We start from the raw sequence: 20,164 nt of genomic DNA, 5'->3' as shown, positions 1-20,164 counted from the left end.
ACTCTGTGAGGTCATCAGCAAAGGGATCTCTCAGCACCCTGGCTCAAACTGGGCCACCTTCCTGGGAGCAAGGCCTCAAGGTGAGACCAATCCTTGGCCACAGCCATTCTGGTGCCTGATGGCATTTCCCAGTCACCAAGGAAGGCCCCAGCCCCGTGGTGCTGTCAGGGACAGGCTCAGACTCATCAAACAGTCAGGATGATGCTCTGTGAAACCTTCCACACCAGACTAAGCCTTAGGCACTGGTGGAAGAGGGCACTGGGCTGCAGGGAGGAGCCTGCTCTGGGGAACTGAAGCCCAGAGTCAAGCCTGGATGCATCCAGGCCAGCAAGAGACTGTGGCACATCTAAAGAAGGGCAATGAAGCTGCTAAGGGTCTAGAGCACAGGTTATGTGAAGAGCAGCTGAGGGAAGTGGGGTTGGGCAGTCTGGAGAAAAGGAGGCTGAGAAGAGACCTTCTGGCTCTCTACAACTCCCTGAAAGGAGCCAGGTGGGAGTTGGTCTCTCCTGCCAGGGAACAAGTGACAGGATGAGAGGAAACTGCATCAAGTTGCACCAGGGGAGGCTTAGCTTGGACATGAGGAACAACTTCTTCCCCAAAAGGGCTGCCAATGCCTGGCCCAGGCCAGTGGTGGAGTCCTCATCCCTGGAGGGGTTTCAGAGGTGTGGAGCTGTGGTGCTGAGGGCCATGGTTTGGTGGTGCCCTGGCAGTGCTGGGCTAAGGGTTGGGCTCAACAGTTTTCAAGGCCCTTTCCAGCCTAAACGTTTCTGCATTCCATGATTCTATCTCCTGGCAGGGCAGACAGAAAAATCTGTGCAGCCAGTTTACTCCTGGCCTCAAGCCATGGTCACAGCTGAAAGATGAGCAACAGGTGCCAGAGAACTGGCTCCCTGCATGTGCCAGTTCTTGGGAGGAAAGCAAGGAAGGAGTTAGAGGAGAAGCAAACCCTCCTCTCACAAGGCAGGGAGAGATCCCAACCCTCCTTCCCTGCAGAGGGACAGCCCTGCCAGGAGGCTGCTGAGCTCCTCCTCCCTGCTGCCACGGGGGGTGGGTGAGGAGCAGGGCTGGGTACTCACTGTTCATATTTGTGCAGGGTGGCCTGCAGCAGGCTGAGGGAATAGACCAGGCCGGCAGCAAAGCTCAGCTGCTCGCCCGCCGCTCCCCGCAGCCCGCTGCGCTCGGCGCAGTTCTCGTTCAGGTCAAACTTCTCCTGAGCCTGCTTGCTGATCAGCTCAGCCTGCAAGAGGAGAGGACAAACCCTCAGAGCCTCCCCAAGCTCGCTCTGAGCTGTTCTGCTCAGCCACACACCAGCCAAACCCTCCACCCCCCCCACCAAAGGCAAGTCTTCTGCAGAACAGAAGGGGAGGAACCCCCTGGCCACTGCTGTGGCAGCCAGGCTCACCCCCCCAGCCCTGCCTGAACCGGGAGCCCTGACCCACCACTGCCACAGCTGCTCCTTCCTCTCCTCTATCACCTACAGGGGGTAGGGAGCAGGGAGTGGGGAAGCTGTTAGGGGCCCCGTGGTGTGCCCAGGGGGTGGCTGGGCTGGGGGGGGCACTCCCAGGCACCCTGCTGGGGGCAGCCAGCCCACCTTGCAGATGAGGCGAGGGATGAGCAGCAGCACCAGGACGCAGTCGTGGTCCCCTCCGTGGCGCAGGAAGCTGTCGGGCATGAAGGAGGTGAGGAGCGCCAGGTGGCGGTTGGCCTGCTGCACCTCCATCTGCCGCAGCTCCATCTCGATGGCCTGCACGACACAGCACACCCACGGCCCCGGCTCAGCCCTGGCACGGCTGCCACAGCCCCCCTGCCAGCCCCCCTGCCAGCCCTCACGCCCCTGGGCTGACAAGGACTTGGCCCCGAGGAGGAGCAGAGGGCTGGGGCTGCTCTGCTCTGAGGGCAGGCTGAGGGAGCTGGGGCTGTGCAGGCTGGAGAGGAGAAGGCTCCAAGGAGGCCTCCTTGTGGCCTTCCAGGATCTGCAGGGGGCTGCAAGAAAGCTGGGGAGGGACTTTGGAGGGTGTCAGGGAGTGATAGGACTGGGGGGGATGGAAATAAACTAGAAATGAGGAGATTGAGATTGGATGTGAGGAAGAAGTTGTTCCCCATGAGGGTGGTGAGAGCCTGGCACAGGCTGCCCAGGGAGGTGGTGGAAGCCTCCTGCCTGGAGGTGTTTGCAGCCAGGCTGGAGGTGGCTGTGAGCAACCTGCTGTGGTGTGAGGTGTCCCTGCCCATGGCAGGGGAGCTGGGACTGGCTGAGCCTTGAGGTCCCTTCCAGCCCTGACAGCTCTGTGATGCTATGAAGGTGTTTTGGGGCACAGTGATTGTGAAATGGTTGAGTTCTCAGCTCCTGGAGAAGTTAGGGGGGACGGGTGGGGGCAGTAGAACTTCCACCTTGGACTGCTGGAAAGCAGGTTGGATCTGTTTAGGAACCTGATTGACAGTTAACTTGGGAGGCAGCCCTGAGGGCAGAGGAGTCCAGGAAGGCTGAGCACTCTTGGATTGAACATGAGGAACAATTTCTTCCCCTTGAGGGCTGTCAAGGGCTGGCCCAGGCTGCTGAGGGCTGTGGTGGAGTCCCCATCCCTGGAGGGGTTTCAAAGCCCTGGAGATGTGGTGCTGAGGGCCATGGCTCAGTGGTGTCCTGGCAGTGCTGGGCTAAGCAGTGAGAGTCCAGCTCCACTGATGGGCAGCAGCAGAATGAGGATCTCTCAGGGCCTTTGGTTGCACTGTGGCCAGGAGCAGAGCAGGGGAGGCTCTGCACAGCCCACCCCACCCCCACTGGCACACCAGCCACCCAGGAGGAGCGGAAGAGAGGTTGTTCCTCTCCACTAAGCTGCTCTGCTTGATGAAGCCTCACAGAGGGGAAAGGACACATCCTGCTCAGCCCCCGGGGCTGGTGCAGAGCCCTGGTGCTGGCCCTACCTTAGCATGGGCTTTTGTCTCTGCAAATTTAATCTTGAAGTCGAACATCTCGGGGGGAGGCTGCTGCTGCTTCTCGGCAGAGGCTTCCTGCTGGCTCAGGAGCTCGCGGTTCACGTCCTGGGCACAGGGAGAGATGAGGCAGAGCCTGGAGGGGCTGTGTGACCTCACACCACCACAGCTCCCCTCCACATGGCCCTGCCTCGGGGAGCACCAGGGCTGCTTGTGCAGCACACAGTGATGGATGGGAGGGAGGGGAACACAAGAGCTTCCCAAAGGCTCAGCTGAGTGCACTGCGGTGTGAAAGCCAAGGAACCAACCCAGGCTCATCCCCCAGCCCCTCCCACTGCCAGCATAGACCCAGGGAACCCAGCCCAGTGCTGCAACAGCCCCACGCTGCTCTCTCCTGTCCAGGACTCATGTCCCAAGCAGCCCAGTGCAGGGAGAGGCTGGAACAACCCTGTGCTCACAAATGTTTACAGAGCTGACTTCAGCAGGGGCTCTGCCAGCCCCATCTGGACACAGGCTGAGGGACAGGCAGGGCTGCCAGAGGTCACAAGAGCTCTGGTGCTGCTGGAGGTTCCCAGGAAAGCTCCAGCAGGAACCTGCACTCCAGGATGTGGGTAACAAGCTCACCATGAGCCCAGAGGGTCTCCTGGGCTGCCTCTAGAAAAGTGTGACCAGCAAGGTCAAGGGAGAGTTTCCTCCCCCTTTACTCTGCCCTAGGGAGGTGACATGTGGAGTACTGGGGTCCAGCTCTGGGCTCCCCAGTTCAAGAGACAGGGAACTACTGGAGGGAGTCCAGGAGAGACTGGAGGCTCTCAGCCTTTCCTCCTCACAGAGGTGTTCCAGCCCTGGGGCTGTGGAGCCTGGAGAAGAGCAACCTGAGAGGGGATCTGAGCAGTGCTCAGCAAGACAGGGGGCAAGAGGAGGGAGCCAGACTCTTTTCAGTGGTGTCCAGGACAGGACAAGGGGCAACAGGCACGAACTGGAACCCAGGAGGTTCCACTTGAACATGAGGAGAAAGTTCTTTGCTGTGAGGGTGCTGGAGCCCTGTCTCAGCCTGCCCAGAGAGGCTGTGGAGAGGTTCCAAACCCACCTGGACATTGTGATCCTGGGCAAGCTGCTGTGGGTGCCCTGCTTTAACAGGGGTTTGGACCAGACAATCCCCAGAGATCACTTCCAGCCCTCCCCACCCTGGGGTTCTGTGGTCACCCAGCTGTGCCACAAGAGCAGCGGTCCCCAGGGGTCAGCTCCCCCAGGGGCGCTCTTGCCCGCGCACGCTCGGCCCTCCTGTCCCCGAGGCTGGCTCCCCAGGGCTCAGCAGCTGCCCCAGGGAGGGCAGGGCAGCAAAGGGCCCCACCTGCAGGTGTGCTGTCAGCTCTCTGTACTTCTTGATGGTCTGCTGGTAGTCGGCCACGGTCTCCTGCGCCGCCTCCACGCGCTTCTCGGCCTGGCGCACCCTGGCGCTGGCCATGTCCAGCTGCTCCCGCAGCTCCAGCTCCGTCTCCCGCGCGTTCTCCTGCAGCTCGTCGTTCATCTCGTTCATGGCTTCCTGCCAGGGCACGGCAGCACCGGGTTATGTGCACAGACAGGCTCCGAAGCGGCGCCGGGAGCAAGCGCTGCGGAGGGGGGGACAACGCCCCCTGGCGGTGCTGACAGGCAGGCCCCAGTGCCCCGAGTGCCTTCGCTGTCTGGCAGCCAGCCGGACCAGCCCCCAGGGCAGCCCAGACAAGCAGCCAGGGGCACAGCCCTCCAGCAGCAGCTCCCTCCCCAGGGCAGCCCAGGCAAGCAGCCAGGGGCACAGCCCTCCAGCAGCAGCTCCCTCCCCAGGGCAGCCCAGACAAGCAGCCAGGGGCACAGCCCTCCAGCAGCAGCTCCCTCCCCAGGGCAGCCCAGGCAAGCAGCCAGGGGCACAGCCCTCCAGCAGCAGCTCCCTCCCCAGGGCAGTTTATCTTACCAGGTCCCCAACGGTCTCGCGCAGCTCCCGGACCTTCTCCTCCAGGTCCAAGTTTCTCTCTGTCAGAGTCTCCACCATCTCTTCAGCACCCAAAGCAGCATCCACCTGCAAGGCCACCCCACATCAGGCTGCAGGCTGGAGCTCACACTGCAGCAAGCAGCTCAGAAGTCCCTGCACAGCGCGGAGGGCTCAGGCCGCTGAGGGCTCAGGCTGCTGAGCTGTGGGGCACTGCTGACAAATCCATCTCCCCACGCTGGTGGACAAGCTGCCCACGAGCCAGCAAGGTGCTCTTGGGGCCAAGGTCAATGGTCTCCTGGGGTACATTAAGAACAGTGTGGCCAGCAGGTCAAGGGAGGTTCTCCTCCAACTCCACTCTGCCCTGGGGAGGCCACATCTGGAGTGCTGGGTCTAGACCTGGGCTCTCCAGTTCAAGAGAGACAAGGAACGACTAGAGAGTGGAGGCCAGAAAGGTGCTGAGGGCCCTGGTTTGGTGGTGAGCTGGCAGTGATGGGTTAATGCCTGGACTCGAGGATCTTAGAAGCTCTCTTCCAACCCAAACGACTCTGTGACTGCATCTCCTGTGCTCAAGAGCCACCCCCTGGCCAAGCAGGGAGCAGCAGCTCCACTGCTGGAACCAGGTTTGCCTCGGGACAGGGACTCTGAAGCGTCAGCCTCTGCAGTGCTATCACCAAGCACTGCTCTCCAGACACCTGTCCCAGGGGGTGTCCCCATGCTGCCTTACAGAAGCTGCTCCACGCTCCAAATGAGCACAGAGTTCCCTCCCTGCCCACCCCCTCCCCAGGGCACTCACCTGCTCCTTCAGCTCATCAACCGTTTTCTCTGCCTGCTTCACCTCCTCCTGCAGCTTCTCCCTCTGCTGCCTCAGGGACTCCAGCTCGGTGTTTTTCTTCTCCATCTGCTTTTGGAGCTTCACATGCTCCTGCTTCTCTGAGGCAGACAAGTCCCTCATCCTGAGAGAGAGCAAGCAGACCCATCACAGCCCAGCAGAGAGCCAGGTACCAGAGCAGCAGGCCCTGAAGAAGTGGTGCTGAGGGCCATGGCTTAGGAGTGACCTAGCAGTGCTGGGTTAATAGCTGGACTGGATGAGCTTCAAGGTCTCTTCCAACCTAATTGCATGACTCTGTGATGAGGCTCCTGCATGAACAGCTCCAACAGCCCCAAAACACCTATGGCCCAGGGTCTGCAAGTGCAGACCTCTCACATGGACCTTCTACCTCCTGCCCCACACTGCTTTGGATGTCCCTGCAAGGCACTTTCTTGTGTTTCCTCTCAGGAGGGGATGCTTCCACCTCTTCCACCTGCTCCTGGCCTACAGGAACAGCTGTCTTTGAGCTGGTGGCTGCACCAAAGGCCACAGAGCATCCTGTGCACACTGGAGAGAGGCAGCAGCAGTGGGGTGGTCACCAAAGGGACCCTGTCTGAACCTCCAGGATAAACCTTCCAGAGAGAAAAGCCCCAGAGCCCCAAGCCCTGGCCTTGCCCAGGGAAAGGCAGCAACCTGAAGCAGGATGACCTGGAGAGGAGCAGTCTGCGCCCTGTCCAGGTTGCTGGGATAAACCTGTGGCTGTGCTGGAGCAGCAGAGCACTGTGTGCATGGAGGGATGAAGCACAGCAGCTTTCTGAAGTGGCTCTTTGTCTGCAGTGACAGGAGACTCTCCCTTCTCTGTCACGTGCTTAAAGGAGCACCAGAGCTCAGGGACAGTCCCAGAGCTGATGGTTGGACCACCAGCTGCCTGGAGAAGGATTTGGCTCAGTGCTCTGATGCCAACTGCTGCTAGAGAGTGTGAGCTGCTCTGGGAAGGAACTTCATGGGCAGCCCTCCAGCCTCTGGAGAACACAAGTGGTCTCCTACCTCACAAGGGCTTCCTTGAGTCTTGCATTCTGCTCTTCCAGCTGTTTGACCTGGTAACTGGAGGCTGCTCCATCTGAGCCTGCAGTGAAAGCAAACACTGAGTGCCTGGGCTGCTGCCACCAGAGCCAGCTCTGCCAGCAGCAGCGAGGGGCAGCTGCGGCATGCCGAGGGGAACACCTCAGTCCCTCTCCTGAGCCAGAGCTGGAGCTCAGCACTGGTGCTTGAAGGCTGGGAGCTTGCCCCTGATGCCCTCAAAGCCATTCAGTGCAGATGAAGAACCACCAGCAGAAGAAGTCCTGGTGCAGGTGGAGGACCACCTTGCAGACTGGGTCTGAGGCACCAGGCAGTGGCAGACTCACACCTGGCTGGATACCACCGGTGCTCCCTCCTGGCCCTCACAGCTTGGTGCAAGCAAACCCAACCCAAAGACACTGCAGTGACTTCCACAGCTCCCTGCAGATCACTCCTGTCCTTCCCACATCCTCCTAACCCCTCAACACATCACCTTCCTCAGCCTGCCCAATCAGCTGCTGCCTCTACAAGTCTGAGTCTGCTCCCAGGTGAATGCCAACCCTGCAAGGGTTTCATGGTGGCTTGGCCTCTTCTGGGTGTAACTTTGAACACCAAGAGCCAAGAGGCTGCAGGGCAATCACCACTGGTTCTGCAGGGTAAAGGCACTGGGGTTTGGGAGCTGTGCTTGGGGCAGAGCTGGGGCAGGGAGCAACACAAGCTGTTGTGTTGCCTCCTACACAAAGCCTGCCCCAGTCACACAGCTTCTGGGGTGGGATCTACCTTCTCCAGGGAGAAGGACAACTATTAAAACAACTTGACAGAACAAGGGGAAATGGCTTCAAGTTGTGCCAGGAGAGGTTTAGGTTGGACATGAGGAGCAATTTCTTCCCCAAAAGGGTTATCAAGGCCTGGTCCAGGCTGCCCAGGGCAGTGGTGAAGTCTCCATCCCTGGAGGGGTTTCAGAGCTGTGTAGGTGTGGTGCTGAGGGACATGGTTTGGTGGTGCCCTGGCAGTGCTGGGCTAAGGGTTGGACTGGATGATCCTGAAGGTCTTTTCCAACCCAAGCAATTCTGTGACTCTCTCATTCTAACCCTGAGCTCCTTCAAGCCCAGGAGAGGAACAGTCAGCAGCTCCACCTCTGCCTACTCCACGAGGCTGAAAGCCAAGTGGAGACAACACTGAGCTGCTGCTTCCCTGCCCATGTGTGATGGTCACAAGTGTTCCCACTGAGCAGGGCTGGGAGCACAGCACAGTCTCTAAGGCTGCTGGGGAACCACAGGGGCAAAGCCTCAGTGCCACCACAACCAGCAGTGAGGAGGCATCACTGCTCCAGTGCAGTGCTCTCCAGAGCAGGGCAGTGCTCTCCAGACCAGTGCAGTGATCTCCAGAGCAGGGCAGTGCTCTCCAGAGCAGGGCAGTGCTCTCCAGACCGGGGCAGTGCTCTCCAGAGCAGGGCAGTGCCCTCCAGAGCAGGACAGTGCTCTCCAGAGCAGGGCAGTGATCTCCAGAGCAGGGCAGTGCTCTCCAGACCAGTGCAGTGCTCTCCAGACCAGGGCAGTGCTCTCCAGACCAGGGCAGTGCTCTCCAGAGCAGGGCAGTGCTCTCCAGACCAGTGCAGTGATCTCCAGAGCAGGGCAGTGCTCTCCAGAGCAGGGCAGTGATCTCCAGACCAGTGCAGTGCTCTCCAGACCAGTGCAGTGATCTCCAGAGCAGGGCAGTGCCCTCCAGAGCAGGACAGTGCTCTCCAGACCAGTGCAGTGCTCTCCAGACCAGTGCAGTGCTCTCCAGACCAGTGCAGTGCTCTCCAGACCAGTGCAGTGATCTCCAGAGCAGGGCAGTGCCCTCCAGAGCAGGACAGTGCTCTCCAGACCAGTGCAGTGCTCTCCAGACCAGGGCAGTGCTCTCCAGACCAGGGCAGTGCTCTCCAGAGCAGGGCAGTGCTCTCCCCCCAGCAAGGAGCTCCCTGGGCAGTGGGACCCAGGCCGAGAGCAGCGTACAGCTGTCCCTTTCTCACCTTTCTCTTCAATCTCATGCTTCAGGATCTCCAGGTCCATGGTGAGGTATTCCACCTTCTCTTTCAGGGAGTCCACCTCCTGCTGCAGGGACTCTGCTCTCTCCTCTGCCATCTCCTTGTCCAGGGTTGCCATCTCGATGGCATCAGCCGTGTCTGCCATCTCCTCCATGTAGCGCTCCTTGGCCTCCAGGGCATCTTTGGCTTCCTGGGGTCAAGCACATGTGGGTGAGCAGCCCCTGGGAGCCCCAGGCTCTCTCTTCCAGGACAGATCCTCTCACAATCAATGGGCCTCAAACAACTGCCTCTCATCCCTAAGGAGGATCAAGTCCCACTAGCAGCAGCTTCTCTGGGCCGAGATGGGAAGGCCCAGGGTGCTCCAACTCCCCTGAAGCCTCTGCCCTGCTTCACAGCTTCCCACCCACAGCAGAGCCCAGCAGAAAACCAGCTGCAGGCAAGGAGAGACAGAGATGAAAGCAAATACACCAGCCTGGACACTAGGGAATCAGCCTCAGGTGGCACCAGGGGAGGTCTAGGTTGGACATGAGGAACAGTTCCTTCCCCCAGAGGGCTGCCAAGGCCTGGCCCAGGCTGCCCAGGGCAGTGGTGGAGTCTCCATCCCTGGAGGGGTTTCTAAGCCATGCAGGTGTGGCGCTGAGGGACATGGTTTAGTCATGACCTGGCAGTGCTGGGCTAAGGGTTGGCCTCCATGGTCTAAAGGCCTCTTCCAACCCAAAGGATTGATGATTTATCCTTCCCTGTTGCTTCAGTGTAATACAGAAGCAAGAGGGAGAACAAGCTGCTGCTCCTCAAACAGTGGAGAGTCAAAGACAAGCCCAGGGCCTCTACCAGGCAGGTGTGGCCATTCCAAACATCATTCCAGAGATCCAGGGACAGCAGGAGAGCCCAGGCTGCCCAGTCAGCAGATCCCACAGGATCACCAGGGAGCCTCTTCCTATGGCCTGGCTCTCTCAGGTGGATCTGGAACCTCAACACACAGCCACAGTCCTAAAGCTCCAGGAGTCCACTTCTGTGGGCAGTCAGCTGCAACATCTCCAAGAGCTTTACTTAAGCTTTTGAAGGTGGGACTGGTGCTCTACCAGCAGGTCTGGAGTGTGAATGGTGCCCTCCTACAGTGCTGGTGGCCTGCAGCAGCAGATTAAGCCAGAGGAACAGGGCTGCTGTTGCACTTGGTCACCCAGCCTGCAAGCTGAGGTGTGAGCCTTGCTCCTCAACCATCACACTCTTCACCTCCATCTATCAAAGCAAACCACCCCTAATGTCAGCTCCTCTTACCCTGCACAAGAGCCTCTCACACAGGTTTGCAGCAGCTGAGCTAGCCCTGGGCCCAGCTCTCCCCTTGGCAGCCCCAGGACAGGAGCTGCCCAGCTCCCAGGGGCCTCTCACCTTCTTGGCCTCCTTCAGACGCTTCTGGAGATCAGCCTGCTGCTCTTGCATCTTGCTCTTCCACTCCTGCACCTGCTCCAGCTGGATCTTGTACTTCTCCAGCTCTTTAAGCTTTGCCTTGTCTTCATTTCTCTTTATCTTCAGGGTTTCCAGCTTCTCCTCCAGGTCCCTGACTTGAGAGCGGAGATTTTCCTCCTCCTACAACACCAAACCAAGAATTACCAAGAGGAGCAGCAGCTTCCCCTGAGCTCCAGAGGCACTCATCCAACCCTCAGAGAACCTGGCCCTGCACTGTGGCATGGTTTCTGGGGCAGCTTCAAGAGGAGCAGCCCTCTGCAGCTGCAGCCTCCACCTGCCAGTTCAGCCTCTGGACCTTCCCTACACACAGGAGGTGTGGCAGGGGTCCCCCAGCACCCTGACAGAACCTCCTGGGCTGCCAAAAGCTCCTGAGCAGAATCACAGAATGGTCTGGGTTGGAAGGGACCTCCAGAGCTCATCCAGTCCAACCCCCTCTGCACTCAGCAGGGACATCCTCAATCAGATCAGGCTGCCCAGAGCCCTGCCCAGAGCCCTGCCCAGCTTCACCTTGAGTATCTGCAGGGATGGAGCCCCAGCCACCTCCCTGGGCAGCCTGTTCTGTGTTCCACCACCCTCATGGTGCAGAACTTGCTCCTAACATCCAGTCTAAATCTGCTCTGCTCTAGTCTGAAGCCCTTGCTCCTCATCCTGTCCCTGCAGGCCTTTGCCAACAGTCTCTCTCCATCCTTCCTGTAGCCCCCTTCAGGTACTGGCAGGTCTCTATTAGGTCTCCCTGGAGCCTCCTCTTCCCCAGGCTGAACAGCCCCAGCTCCCTCAGCCTGTCTTCCTTTTACCCTCACTGGGCTCTCTGGGTGCCTGAATCCTTTAAACCAACCCAACCCAACTGCCTCCATGAACATGGCCAGGCTCTCCCCTCAGCAGCCCTCCCTCCCTGCCTCCCTCCTCCTGCTCTGAGCAGAGCCACAGCATGCCAGGCTCAGGTCCCCATGCACAGAACAGGATCCTGCAGGCTCCCCCAGCCCAAGGTGCACCACAGTGCAGACATCCAGTGGGGTTAGTTGTTAGTGAGGGACTCACAATGTGCTCACACACACACATGGGGTGCACCTCAAACCCTCTGGTCACTGTGCTCCAGGTGAGCTGCTCCCCTTCCCTCCTCCCCCAAAGCCTCCTCATGGAGCACAGCAGAGCACTGTACAGAGGTCCCCACTGTCACCCTGGGGCAGCCAAGCACAAGCCTCAAACCCTGCAATCCTCCAGCCCTGCACTGGGCTCTGCTGTGCCCCACACCAGGCAGCTCAAGGGCCCTCTCTCTCCAAGGCTTTTCTGGCCTCTCACCTGCACCAAGAGAGGTGCTGGCCAGCACCCCTCTGGACTCACCTTGCCTGCTCTGAGGGCATTTGGGAGGCACCATGGAACCAGCCTTACCTTGTGGCTCTCTACAGCTCCCTGAAAGGAGGCTGGAGCCAGGTGGGAGTCAGTCTCTTCTCCCAAGGAACAAGTGACAGGATGAGAGGAATCTGCCTCAAGTTTTGCCTGGGGAGGTTCAGGTTGGACATGAGGAACAATTTCTTCCCCAAAAGGGTTGTGAAACCCTGGCCCAGGCTGCCCAGGGCAGAGGTGGAGTCCCCTTCTCTGGAGGGGTTCCAAAGTCATGGAGCTATGGTGCTGAGGGCCATGGCTCAGTGGTGCCCTGGCAGTGCTGGGCTAAGGGTGATGATCTTCAAGGTGCTTTCCAACCTGAACAGTTTCATGATTCTAGAAGCTGCAGCCTGAGGAGGACACTAACACCTGCACACAACGGTCCAGGGCCAGCTGCACAGTGGCACAGACCTGCAGCTGGGTCCTGGAGCATCATCTGCAGGCCAAAGCCCACAGTGGCTGAAATGCCAGCCAGCACATGGAAAAGGCACAGGGGCTGGAGGTTTCCAAGCAGATGTGCACACAGCTTCCTCAGGGGTCACATCCCCCAGCTGTTAGGGCAAGTGTAGACTGGAGCTGCTGTAAAATCCCTCCAGAGCTGGCCCTGTGCCTCCAGAGGGCTCTGCTGTAACCAGAGAGCCACCCACCCAGGAAGGGAACAGCACCAAGGCAAGAAGCTAGCACCAGCCACATGTGAGCTGTTACTGGGGCGTGTTAGGTGGGAAGCCAAACCCTCAGCTCCCTCTTTTGGGGCTGATGGAGCAGTGTCCACATGCATGCTCAAACCAGAGCCCTGGGGCAGTGGTCACCTGGCCCTCCTGGAGACAGGGAGAGGCTGCCGAGCTGTGCTGGAGACAGAGAACACTGCAGTTACCCTGGGCTCACCTGCACACAACCAAACAGCTCCTCTCTCATGGGATGGGAGGGTGGCTGAGGCTGGGGAAGCTGAGTGGAGGGCTCAGCTCAGTGGTGCTGAACAGCCCAGGCTGCCCAGGGCCTGCTCCAGCCAAGCTCCAGCTGTCCCCGAGCACCCTCCTGGTGCCTGCCCCTCCCCAGCCAGGCCCAGCACTCACCTGGCCACAGAGCTTACCTTCGTGGGTGAGGGAACTGGAGGTGCCACTGGTGAGGTGAGGGAGGGGCTGGGGATCACTGGGGCCACCAGTGGTGTCTGGGCAGGCGTGCTGGGCTCGCTGCTGCTCATCTCCCCACCCGAGGCGGAGGCCGAGCCCGAGGGCCCGGCCGTGCCGCTGGACGCTGCCGAGGTGGGGGTCCGGGTGGGCTGCAAAACCAGGGCAGGGAGTCAGCTGAGAACATCTGGAGGGAGAGGACACCTTCCAGGCCCAGGCCCCATTTCTGTGACACCATTTCAGCTCCACTTTTCCCTCACCAGGCTGCTCTGCACGGTCAGCCAGGCTCTGGGCTCACAGCACTGATGAACCCAGAGCACGGCCAGGGTGGGGACGTGGATGGCAAACCAGCTCTGGCTGGGCAGGGCATGCCCATGGCCCCACTGCTCCCAGCCCCACAGCGTGCCCAGCACCACTGCAGAGCCTCCTGGAGGAGGCAAAACCCAGAGGTAACCACTTGTGAAGGGAAAGGTCACTGAAGCTGAACCAAGCTGCAGCGTTTCAGAGCGGCCAAGCTGCCCTCTCCTCCCTCCTGCAGCAGTGAGGACGACAAAAGATTGCCACAAATCTGTGCCACATTTGTTTCCTGGCACTGCCTCATCTCTCAGCACTGCTGCTGTGGGCACAGAGCCATCTCCTTGCTCCCCTGGCAAGGTCAGGTCACACCCTGAGGGCTCAGGAGGGGAGGGCAGACCCTACCCAGGGGGCAGAAGCAGAAATGATGAAGCTCCTGGGTGGTGCTGGCAGAGGTTGTGGTGTTCCAGCTCCAGAGGGTGGGAGAGCAAAAACTCAACGCACACTGAGATGGGAATGGGGAAGGTTTCACCCCATCCATCCATCCTCCACATCTGGAACACATCTGCTGCTTGGCACTGGCAGGAGCCTGAGCCAGGAGCTGCCCTGCAGGGTGTCACCAGCAGCTTGCTGGGGACACAAGAGGTGCCCAAGGCTGCACCCAGGGCCTGCAGCCACCCCAGCTCAGCTGCCCCAGCACCAGCTTTGAGAGGAACAGATGAGAGAGCAGCAAGAGTTCACCAGAGCCCAGGGAAAAGCAGTGGAGCTTGGAGGACCCAGAGCAGCAGAGCTGCCTCAGCAGTGCTAAGAGGCTGTGAATTGCTGGCTGGGGACCCAGCCACAGCAAGCCAGGTGTCAGGAGCAAGGGAAGCCAAGGGCAGTGCCAGGCCTGCCAGCTCTGCTGCTCCCCTCATGGACTCTGCAGCACTCACCCCTGTGGCACCTAATGCTGGGTAAACTAACTCCCTGGCTTTGCATTTCCCTCCTCCAGGCTGGACTTGAGTGCACTGCAGCTTGGCAAGGGGCATGGCTCAGCCCAGGCTGGCCAGGCATGGGCACACACACAGCTGGGCACAGGCACTGGCACTGCCAGGCACAGCCTAGGACACAGCAGGAGCTGTGCAAGCCCCAGCCTGGGCACGGTCTCTGTGGCACCAAGCCACCCCTGTGCCATCTCCAGGGACCACAGCACTCAGAACAAGGCCCTTGTTCTTGTTCTTGTTCTTGTTCTTGTTCCTGCTGCCTTAGGGCTTCACAGCCCTGCTCAGAGCGAGCCCTCAGCTGCTGAGGGGCAGCAGCACAGCCAGGGACACCCCAGGAACAATTCCACTGCTCATCACATCTGAAGAGCTGGAAACCCACAGCTTTCCCTCCCCCCAACTGCCAAGGGCAGGTCCAAGGGATGGACTTCCTCCCAGCCAGGGTGAAAATGCAGTGTGGCATCTCCTGGAGCCTTCATCTCCATCTGCTTCCTCGCCAGTGTGGGTGGAAGGCCAAAGGAGGAGGAGGAGGAGGTCGAGCAGGACATCCACTCTGGCTCCTCTCCAGCCCAGAACACCATCCCAGCTGGAGGCAGTGGGACAGGACCCCCACAGGATGGTGAGGGTTGGGAGAGACCTCTCAAGGTGATTCAGTCCAACCCCCTGCTGGAGCAGGATCACCTACAGCAAATCACCCAGCAACACATCCGGGGGGGATGCACACTCTCCAGAGCAGGCAACTCCACAACCCCTTGGGCAACCTGTTCCACACTCTGCCACCCTCCAGAGCTCTCCAGGACTTGTCCCAGTACTGGGCAGGCTCCCAGCTGGGCTGGAAACCGACTCAAAAGCAACAGCAGCAAACAAAAGCTGCTCACCTTGAGCTGCCTCCTCTGCCTCACAGGGGGCTCACAGTAAAACCCTGCCCTGACTCCAGAGCCTGGGGAGATCTTAGCCTAGGGAAGGAGCAGTGGACTCCCTCCTCACACTGAGCTCACATTGCCCTGTCACACATTTTACCCCCCACGAGGTCCCACCCTGGCCTGGGCTCCTTGGCCTGCAGTGCCAAAACGACAGACAGCAAAGTATTTTGGGGAGGGGTAGGGGAGATCTGGCAGTGAGGATCCCAGTCCCCTGGGACTGAAGGGCTTCCTCACTGCCTTGGTTTGAGTTTCTTCTACAAGGCAGTGAAAACAAACCCCCCAGGGAGAATAAAGCCCCCAGAGTGCTCCTTTATAGCAGAGAACATCAACTGTGGATTGCTCCCAAACTCTCACTTGGCTGATCCAGAGCTCCCTGAGCATTTCTCTCCATGGCTTGCTCTCCTCCATGTGCCTCTGCAAGCCACCTCCCACTGGCTCAGATTATGATGGGCCAGCACCACCAGGCTCATGTCTAACACAGGAGGGGGCTGGGTGCCCAGGGCCAGCACCACCAGGCTCATGTCTAACACAGGAGGGGGCTGGGTGCCCAGGGCCAGCACCACCAGGCTCCTGTCTAACACAGGAGGGGGCTGGGTGCCCAGGGCCAGCACCACCAGGCTCCTGTCTAACACAGGAGGGGGCTGGGTGCCCAGGGCCAGCACCACCAGGCTCATGTCTAACACAGGAGGGGGCTGGGTGCCCCCGACCGCGGGTGCTCACCTTGGGGCGCCGGGCCGTGGTCTGGAGGGCAACAGGAGCAGAAGGCAGAGGAGGAGAGACATTCAGACAGGACAGACAGGAGCAGAGGCACAGAGGCAGCAGCAGATGCAGCAGAGAGCAAGGGGAAGGAAAGAGAAGACAAGGAGAGCCGTTAGTGTGCGAGGCAGTGCCGGGCCAGCTCCTCGCCCCTGCCCCGGGGCTGCTCCGGGCCAGCAGGGCTCCGGGAGATGGACAAACAGAACCTGCTGGCAGCTCAGCCTCCTGCCCAGGGACTCCTGCCCAGGGTCTCCTGCCCAGACTGAAGGTGGCTTGTCCAGCTCCAGCCCTCCTCTCCCTTTAGGCTGCTGCAGAAGCACAAAGCTGTGGGGATGATGGGGCTGGACCCCAAGGCTGGCTGCAGCAGAGCCCTGGGGCAGAGGCACTTTTCCTTCTAAGCGATCTCTGGCTTCAAGGGCAAACTCTGGGCTGTCCTGGGTCAGCCTGGGAGCTGCTGCCACCTCACTGCAGAGCTCCTCAGGTTCTGCTGACCAGGGTTGAGTTTATCTCAGCACACCTCCCCCAGAGCTCCCTGCAGTGTGAGGCTGGGGGGGGATTTCTACTTTCCTTTCCCCCTCCCCTCAGCCCTGTGGCTTCTGCAGGGCCCAGAGCATCACCAACCAGTGCCCAGAGATGCTGCAGGCCCCGAGCTCTGTTTCTCTTTAGTTGCAGGGGCAACTTGGAGCTTCCCCCTGGCCACTTCCATGCTTCCTTGTCAGCTCTGGAACTAGATGCATCCCCCAACGCCGAGGCAGGACCCTCCCCCTGCAGCTCAGAGCAGTGCCTCCACTGTCCCCATCACAGCTGCTCTCATGCTGAAGGGTAAGGAGATGACCCCAGGTACCTCAGCACATCCTGGCTGTACACTCACAACCATCACCCACCCGAGGGCAGGCAGCAGCAGTGGGGAAAGCCAGCCAGGGGGCTCTGGGTGTGGGCAGGGAGCTCCCCAGCTGCAGCTTCCCAACACCAGAGCATGCTTTACAGCCCTCCTGCTTCGTTTGCTGTTCCATTGCCTAATGCACAGCTCAGAGCCACTGAGAGCAGCACAGATCAACACAGCTGCTGCCGACTGACAGCCCCGGGGCACTCCTCTGGAGCCATCAGCGACCACTTGGCCCCTGTGACCCAGCAGCAGAAGCAGCTCAGCCCACCACAGCACCACCACAGCTCCCCCCTGACAGTCATGGTCATGTTCACACCCAGGCCTTGATAAGCAAAGCTAAACCAAGAGCTGCTTGGTTTGTAGCTACAGATCAGCTCTGGGTGGGTTTTATCCCCCCTACAGAGCCCAGCACCTACTGCTTCCCTTCAGCTGCACCTTACTGTGCTCACTCCCAGCCCTTCCAAAAGGCCCTTCAGGGTGGAGGGAAGAGCTCACTCCTCCAGAACATCCTCTGCTTGGTTAAGTGCAGTCACAGTAAAAGCTTCAAACCCTCTGCTTTAGGAGCAGCCCTCCAGGAGCACTCCAGCACCTTCCCCAAAGTCCTGCTGAGGACAGATGGACACTGAGTGGGCACCAAGAGCCTGGGAGACACTCTGGAAACCTTCCTCCTTGGGGAGTCTGCAAGCAGGAGATGCCTCCACTCCTTGCCAAGCCCATGGCTCCCCACACAGCTTGTGAAGGGAACTCCAGAGCCCCACCACTGGGCAAAGGGCTCCTGGACAAGCTCCTCAAGATGCTACAGACAGCAACCACCAAGAACTGGTGTTGGACATCCATCCCCCCAGCAGCTGGACAGCAGGGGACATGCTCCACAAGCAGCCACTGACTGGGCTGAGGAGCCCCAAACCACACTGAATGCTCAGGAAGGGAGGCCTCTTGGTGCCCTTCTCTAACAGCCAGGCCACATGACAGACTCAGCCTGCTGTGAGGCTGCTCTGCTCCCCCTGCACACAACACCATGTGAAGATTCAAAAGCCAAAGTGTCAGCTCTAAGACCCCCAGAGGCTCAGTGAGAGGAGGGGCAGAGAAGTGCTCTCTAGCAGGGTCAGGGGGTGACTGAGCTCCCAGCTGTCCCCTTCTCCATCCAGCTGTCACCCAGCACACCTCACAGCAGCAATTCCCTGGCTCTGCTCGGCTGGCAGAACGCTGGTGGGACCAGGACAGCAGCTTCCCCTCCTTCTCTCCTGCAGCCATTGGGCTCCAGCACCCAGCTGGTGAGAGGACAGCAGCAGGTCTCCACTGCCAAAGTTCCTTCTGGCTTCAGAAGCATCCTGGAGCCCTGCTCAGGATCTGGGAGCAGACACTTGACCCTCCACTGGTCTCCAGGCTGTGCAGGAGCTTCCTCCAGGAACTCTGGGCCCTCTAGGATGCCAGGGTGCTCCAGGGTGCTGCTGCTCCCAGCCATCAGTTCAGTGGTTCTGAGCTCTGCTGCATCACATTGCTGCATACATATTTGATGACATTACACAAGCTCTGCTGCCTTGCAGGTCCTGCCCTCAGGGGCAAGGAGAGCCCCCAGGGCTCTGAACAGAGGCACCTGGGTGCCAACTGCACCTCCAGCCACAAGGAACCTGGTGAAACTCCTCCTGGCTACCAACAACTGCCCGTGGTGGAAAAGGCATCACCCATCCAACTGTGGGGCTGCAGCTGGCAGGGCCTGCAGCTCCCTCCTGACCTGAGTCAGCTCTGAATGCAGGAGCCTGACCCTGCCCCAGCCCCAGCCAGCAGCACTCAGCGTTGGCACCGTTGTGAGCATGGCCAAGGACACTTGGGTTAGTCACAGCAAGCAGGACTGGCACTGCTGAATGCCTCTGCTGGACAAAGCCTGAGGGTTCCTGAGGCAGGAGAGCAGAACTCCCCAGGCTGCTCCAGTGATTTCCCACCTAGCTGCCACGAGTTACTCCTGCAGTGGGTGCAAGGGGCTGGCAGGCACCCCCTGAGCAAGGCTGGCAGCTGGGCACTAATCAGGCCCAGGCCAGTGCTGCCCACCCAAGCAGGCAGGGTGCCAGCAGGCAACGAAGCCCTCAGAGGAACCAAGCCTTCTCCAGACAAAACCTGCTGGCATTCACTCTGTCTCAGCCCCCATGGCAGAAGGACAAGGTCCCTCAGGGGGGGTTTCAGCATCTTGGGGTGTTCTTCACTGCCATGGGGCATCCTTCATCACCTCAGGGTGTCCTTCATCACCTCAGGGCATCCTTCATCACCTCAGGGCGTCCTTCACAATCTTGGAGTGATGTTACCTGCATTATTGCTGGGCACCCAGTACAGGAAGCCTTGCATTTGAAACCACCAGCAACACCTTGCACACGACATGACTCTGTATGGAGGCAGCATGTGCAAGGGGAGGGAGCAGCAGGAAAGCTGAAAGCTGAGATCCAGCGGTGGTTGGGCTTGCAGAGCTCCCTGGCAGGCAGAGTGCTGAGTACTGGGCACTCCACCCTTCTGCTGGAGGCAGAGGGAGCTCAGCATCTGTAGAACTTTTCCTTTGGAGGAAGGTTAAAGAGGAGCTGTGAAGGCAGTCAGAGCACCTGGCTGGACTGGGTGAGCTCAGGAGGTAAATCAGGAGTGTTCACTGGGAGGCTAGTAAAGCAGCAAAGCCCCCTCACTGACACAGCACAGTCAGGGAAGCTGCACCTTGGTGCCTTTGGCTGCTCCTATTTCACTGACTCCTGGAGATCAGGCACACACAAACTAAAATTTCCCAGGATTTCTCTTTGAGCTGAAGAGAGATATCCTGGTTAGGCTAAAAATAACCATGTAGGGCACTACCAGAGCACAGAGCCTGTGCTGTAACCTGCACAAGCATCAGCCTGGCAGGGAGGCCAGATGCACCCAGCCCCTGGCAAGGCTAAAAGCAGAGGCCAGGGCTCGGCTGGCACCGCTGGGGCAGGCAAATCCTCACCGTGAACGTGCAACGCCCAGCAACCAGGCACCAGCTCCCCCCCAGGCAGCAGGCGAGGCAGGGAGCCCGGGCTCCAGCCCAGCTGCAGAGCCGCTGCTGCATGCGAGGCAGGCACGGAGCAGGGAGATGGAGAAAGGAGCCCTGGAAACTTGCGAGGGAAAGCGAGGCATGAAATGAGGCTGCACTCCGAAAGGCTGCCGCGATGCTGCCCTCTCCCTCGGCAGCCTCCCCCCCTCCCCGTCCCGAAGGCGAGGCCACCGCGCAGCGCCCGGCTCAGCAGCCCGCACACAGCAAGGGAGGGGGAGAGAGGAAAGCACAAACCAAACAGACAGCAAACACAAGAGCGGAGCAAGGTAGGCTCAGAGCAGCGCTAAGCGATGCCGGGGCGGATACAGCGGCAGATTGTACCTTCCGTGTCGCCGGGGCCTGCCTCATCATTGCAGACAGACAGACGGGAGAGAGACAGAGAGGGAGAGAGAGGGATGCAGAGCCGTGAGGCAGCCGGCTCCCCGAGCGCGGTCTCGGAGCGGCGGCCGCCCGGCGGCGCCTGCAAATGGCCGCGGCTTCGCCTCCAGCCGCTCGCCCGCCGCCGGTCG

General features: G+C 60.0%; 1 protein-coding gene across 11 annotated transcripts in view; it reads right to left on the bottom strand.

Annotated features, from left to right (window-relative positions):
* DCTN1 (dynactin subunit 1) overlaps positions 1–20,164 on the bottom strand; it is a 61,836-nt gene that overhangs the window by 10,802 nt on the left and 30,870 nt on the right. For 3 of the 11 annotated variants that reach the window (XM_068149359.1, XM_068149354.1, XM_068149355.1), the window contains exons 6-18: positions 19,977–19,994; positions 15,685–15,705; positions 12,731–12,919; positions 12,450–12,488; positions 10,180–10,377; positions 8,776–8,980; positions 6,750–6,828; positions 5,688–5,847; positions 4,877–4,981; positions 4,280–4,471; positions 2,920–3,036; positions 1,592–1,744; positions 1,077–1,237 (exon numbers count right to left, since the gene is read on the bottom strand). In XM_068149359.1, the coding sequence (XP_068005460.1) occupies positions 1,077–1,237; positions 1,592–1,744; positions 2,920–3,036; positions 4,280–4,471; positions 4,877–4,981; positions 5,688–5,847; positions 6,750–6,828; positions 8,776–8,980; positions 10,180–10,377; positions 12,450–12,488; positions 12,731–12,919; positions 15,685–15,705; positions 19,977–19,994 (1,637 nt within the window). Of the gene's footprint in view, positions 1–1,076; positions 1,238–1,591; positions 1,745–2,919; positions 3,037–4,279; positions 4,472–4,876; positions 4,982–5,687; positions 5,848–6,749; positions 6,829–8,775; positions 8,981–10,179; positions 10,378–12,449; positions 12,489–12,730; positions 12,920–15,684; positions 15,706–19,976; positions 20,080–20,164 lie in introns of those variants that run through there. The other 8 variants (XM_068149356.1, XM_068149358.1, XM_068149362.1 and 5 more) reach the window with 6 other exon arrangements.

Source organism: Melanerpes formicivorus, unplaced genomic scaffold (assembly GCF_026170545.1).
Source record: "Melanerpes formicivorus ecotype bairdi unplaced genomic scaffold, bMelFor1.0.p_v2 SCAF_18, whole genome shotgun sequence".
NCBI lineage: Eukaryota > Metazoa > Chordata > Aves > Piciformes > Picidae > Melanerpes > Melanerpes formicivorus.
Note: the sequence above shows the minus strand (reverse complement) of the source record. Positions and strands in the feature narration are given on the sequence as shown.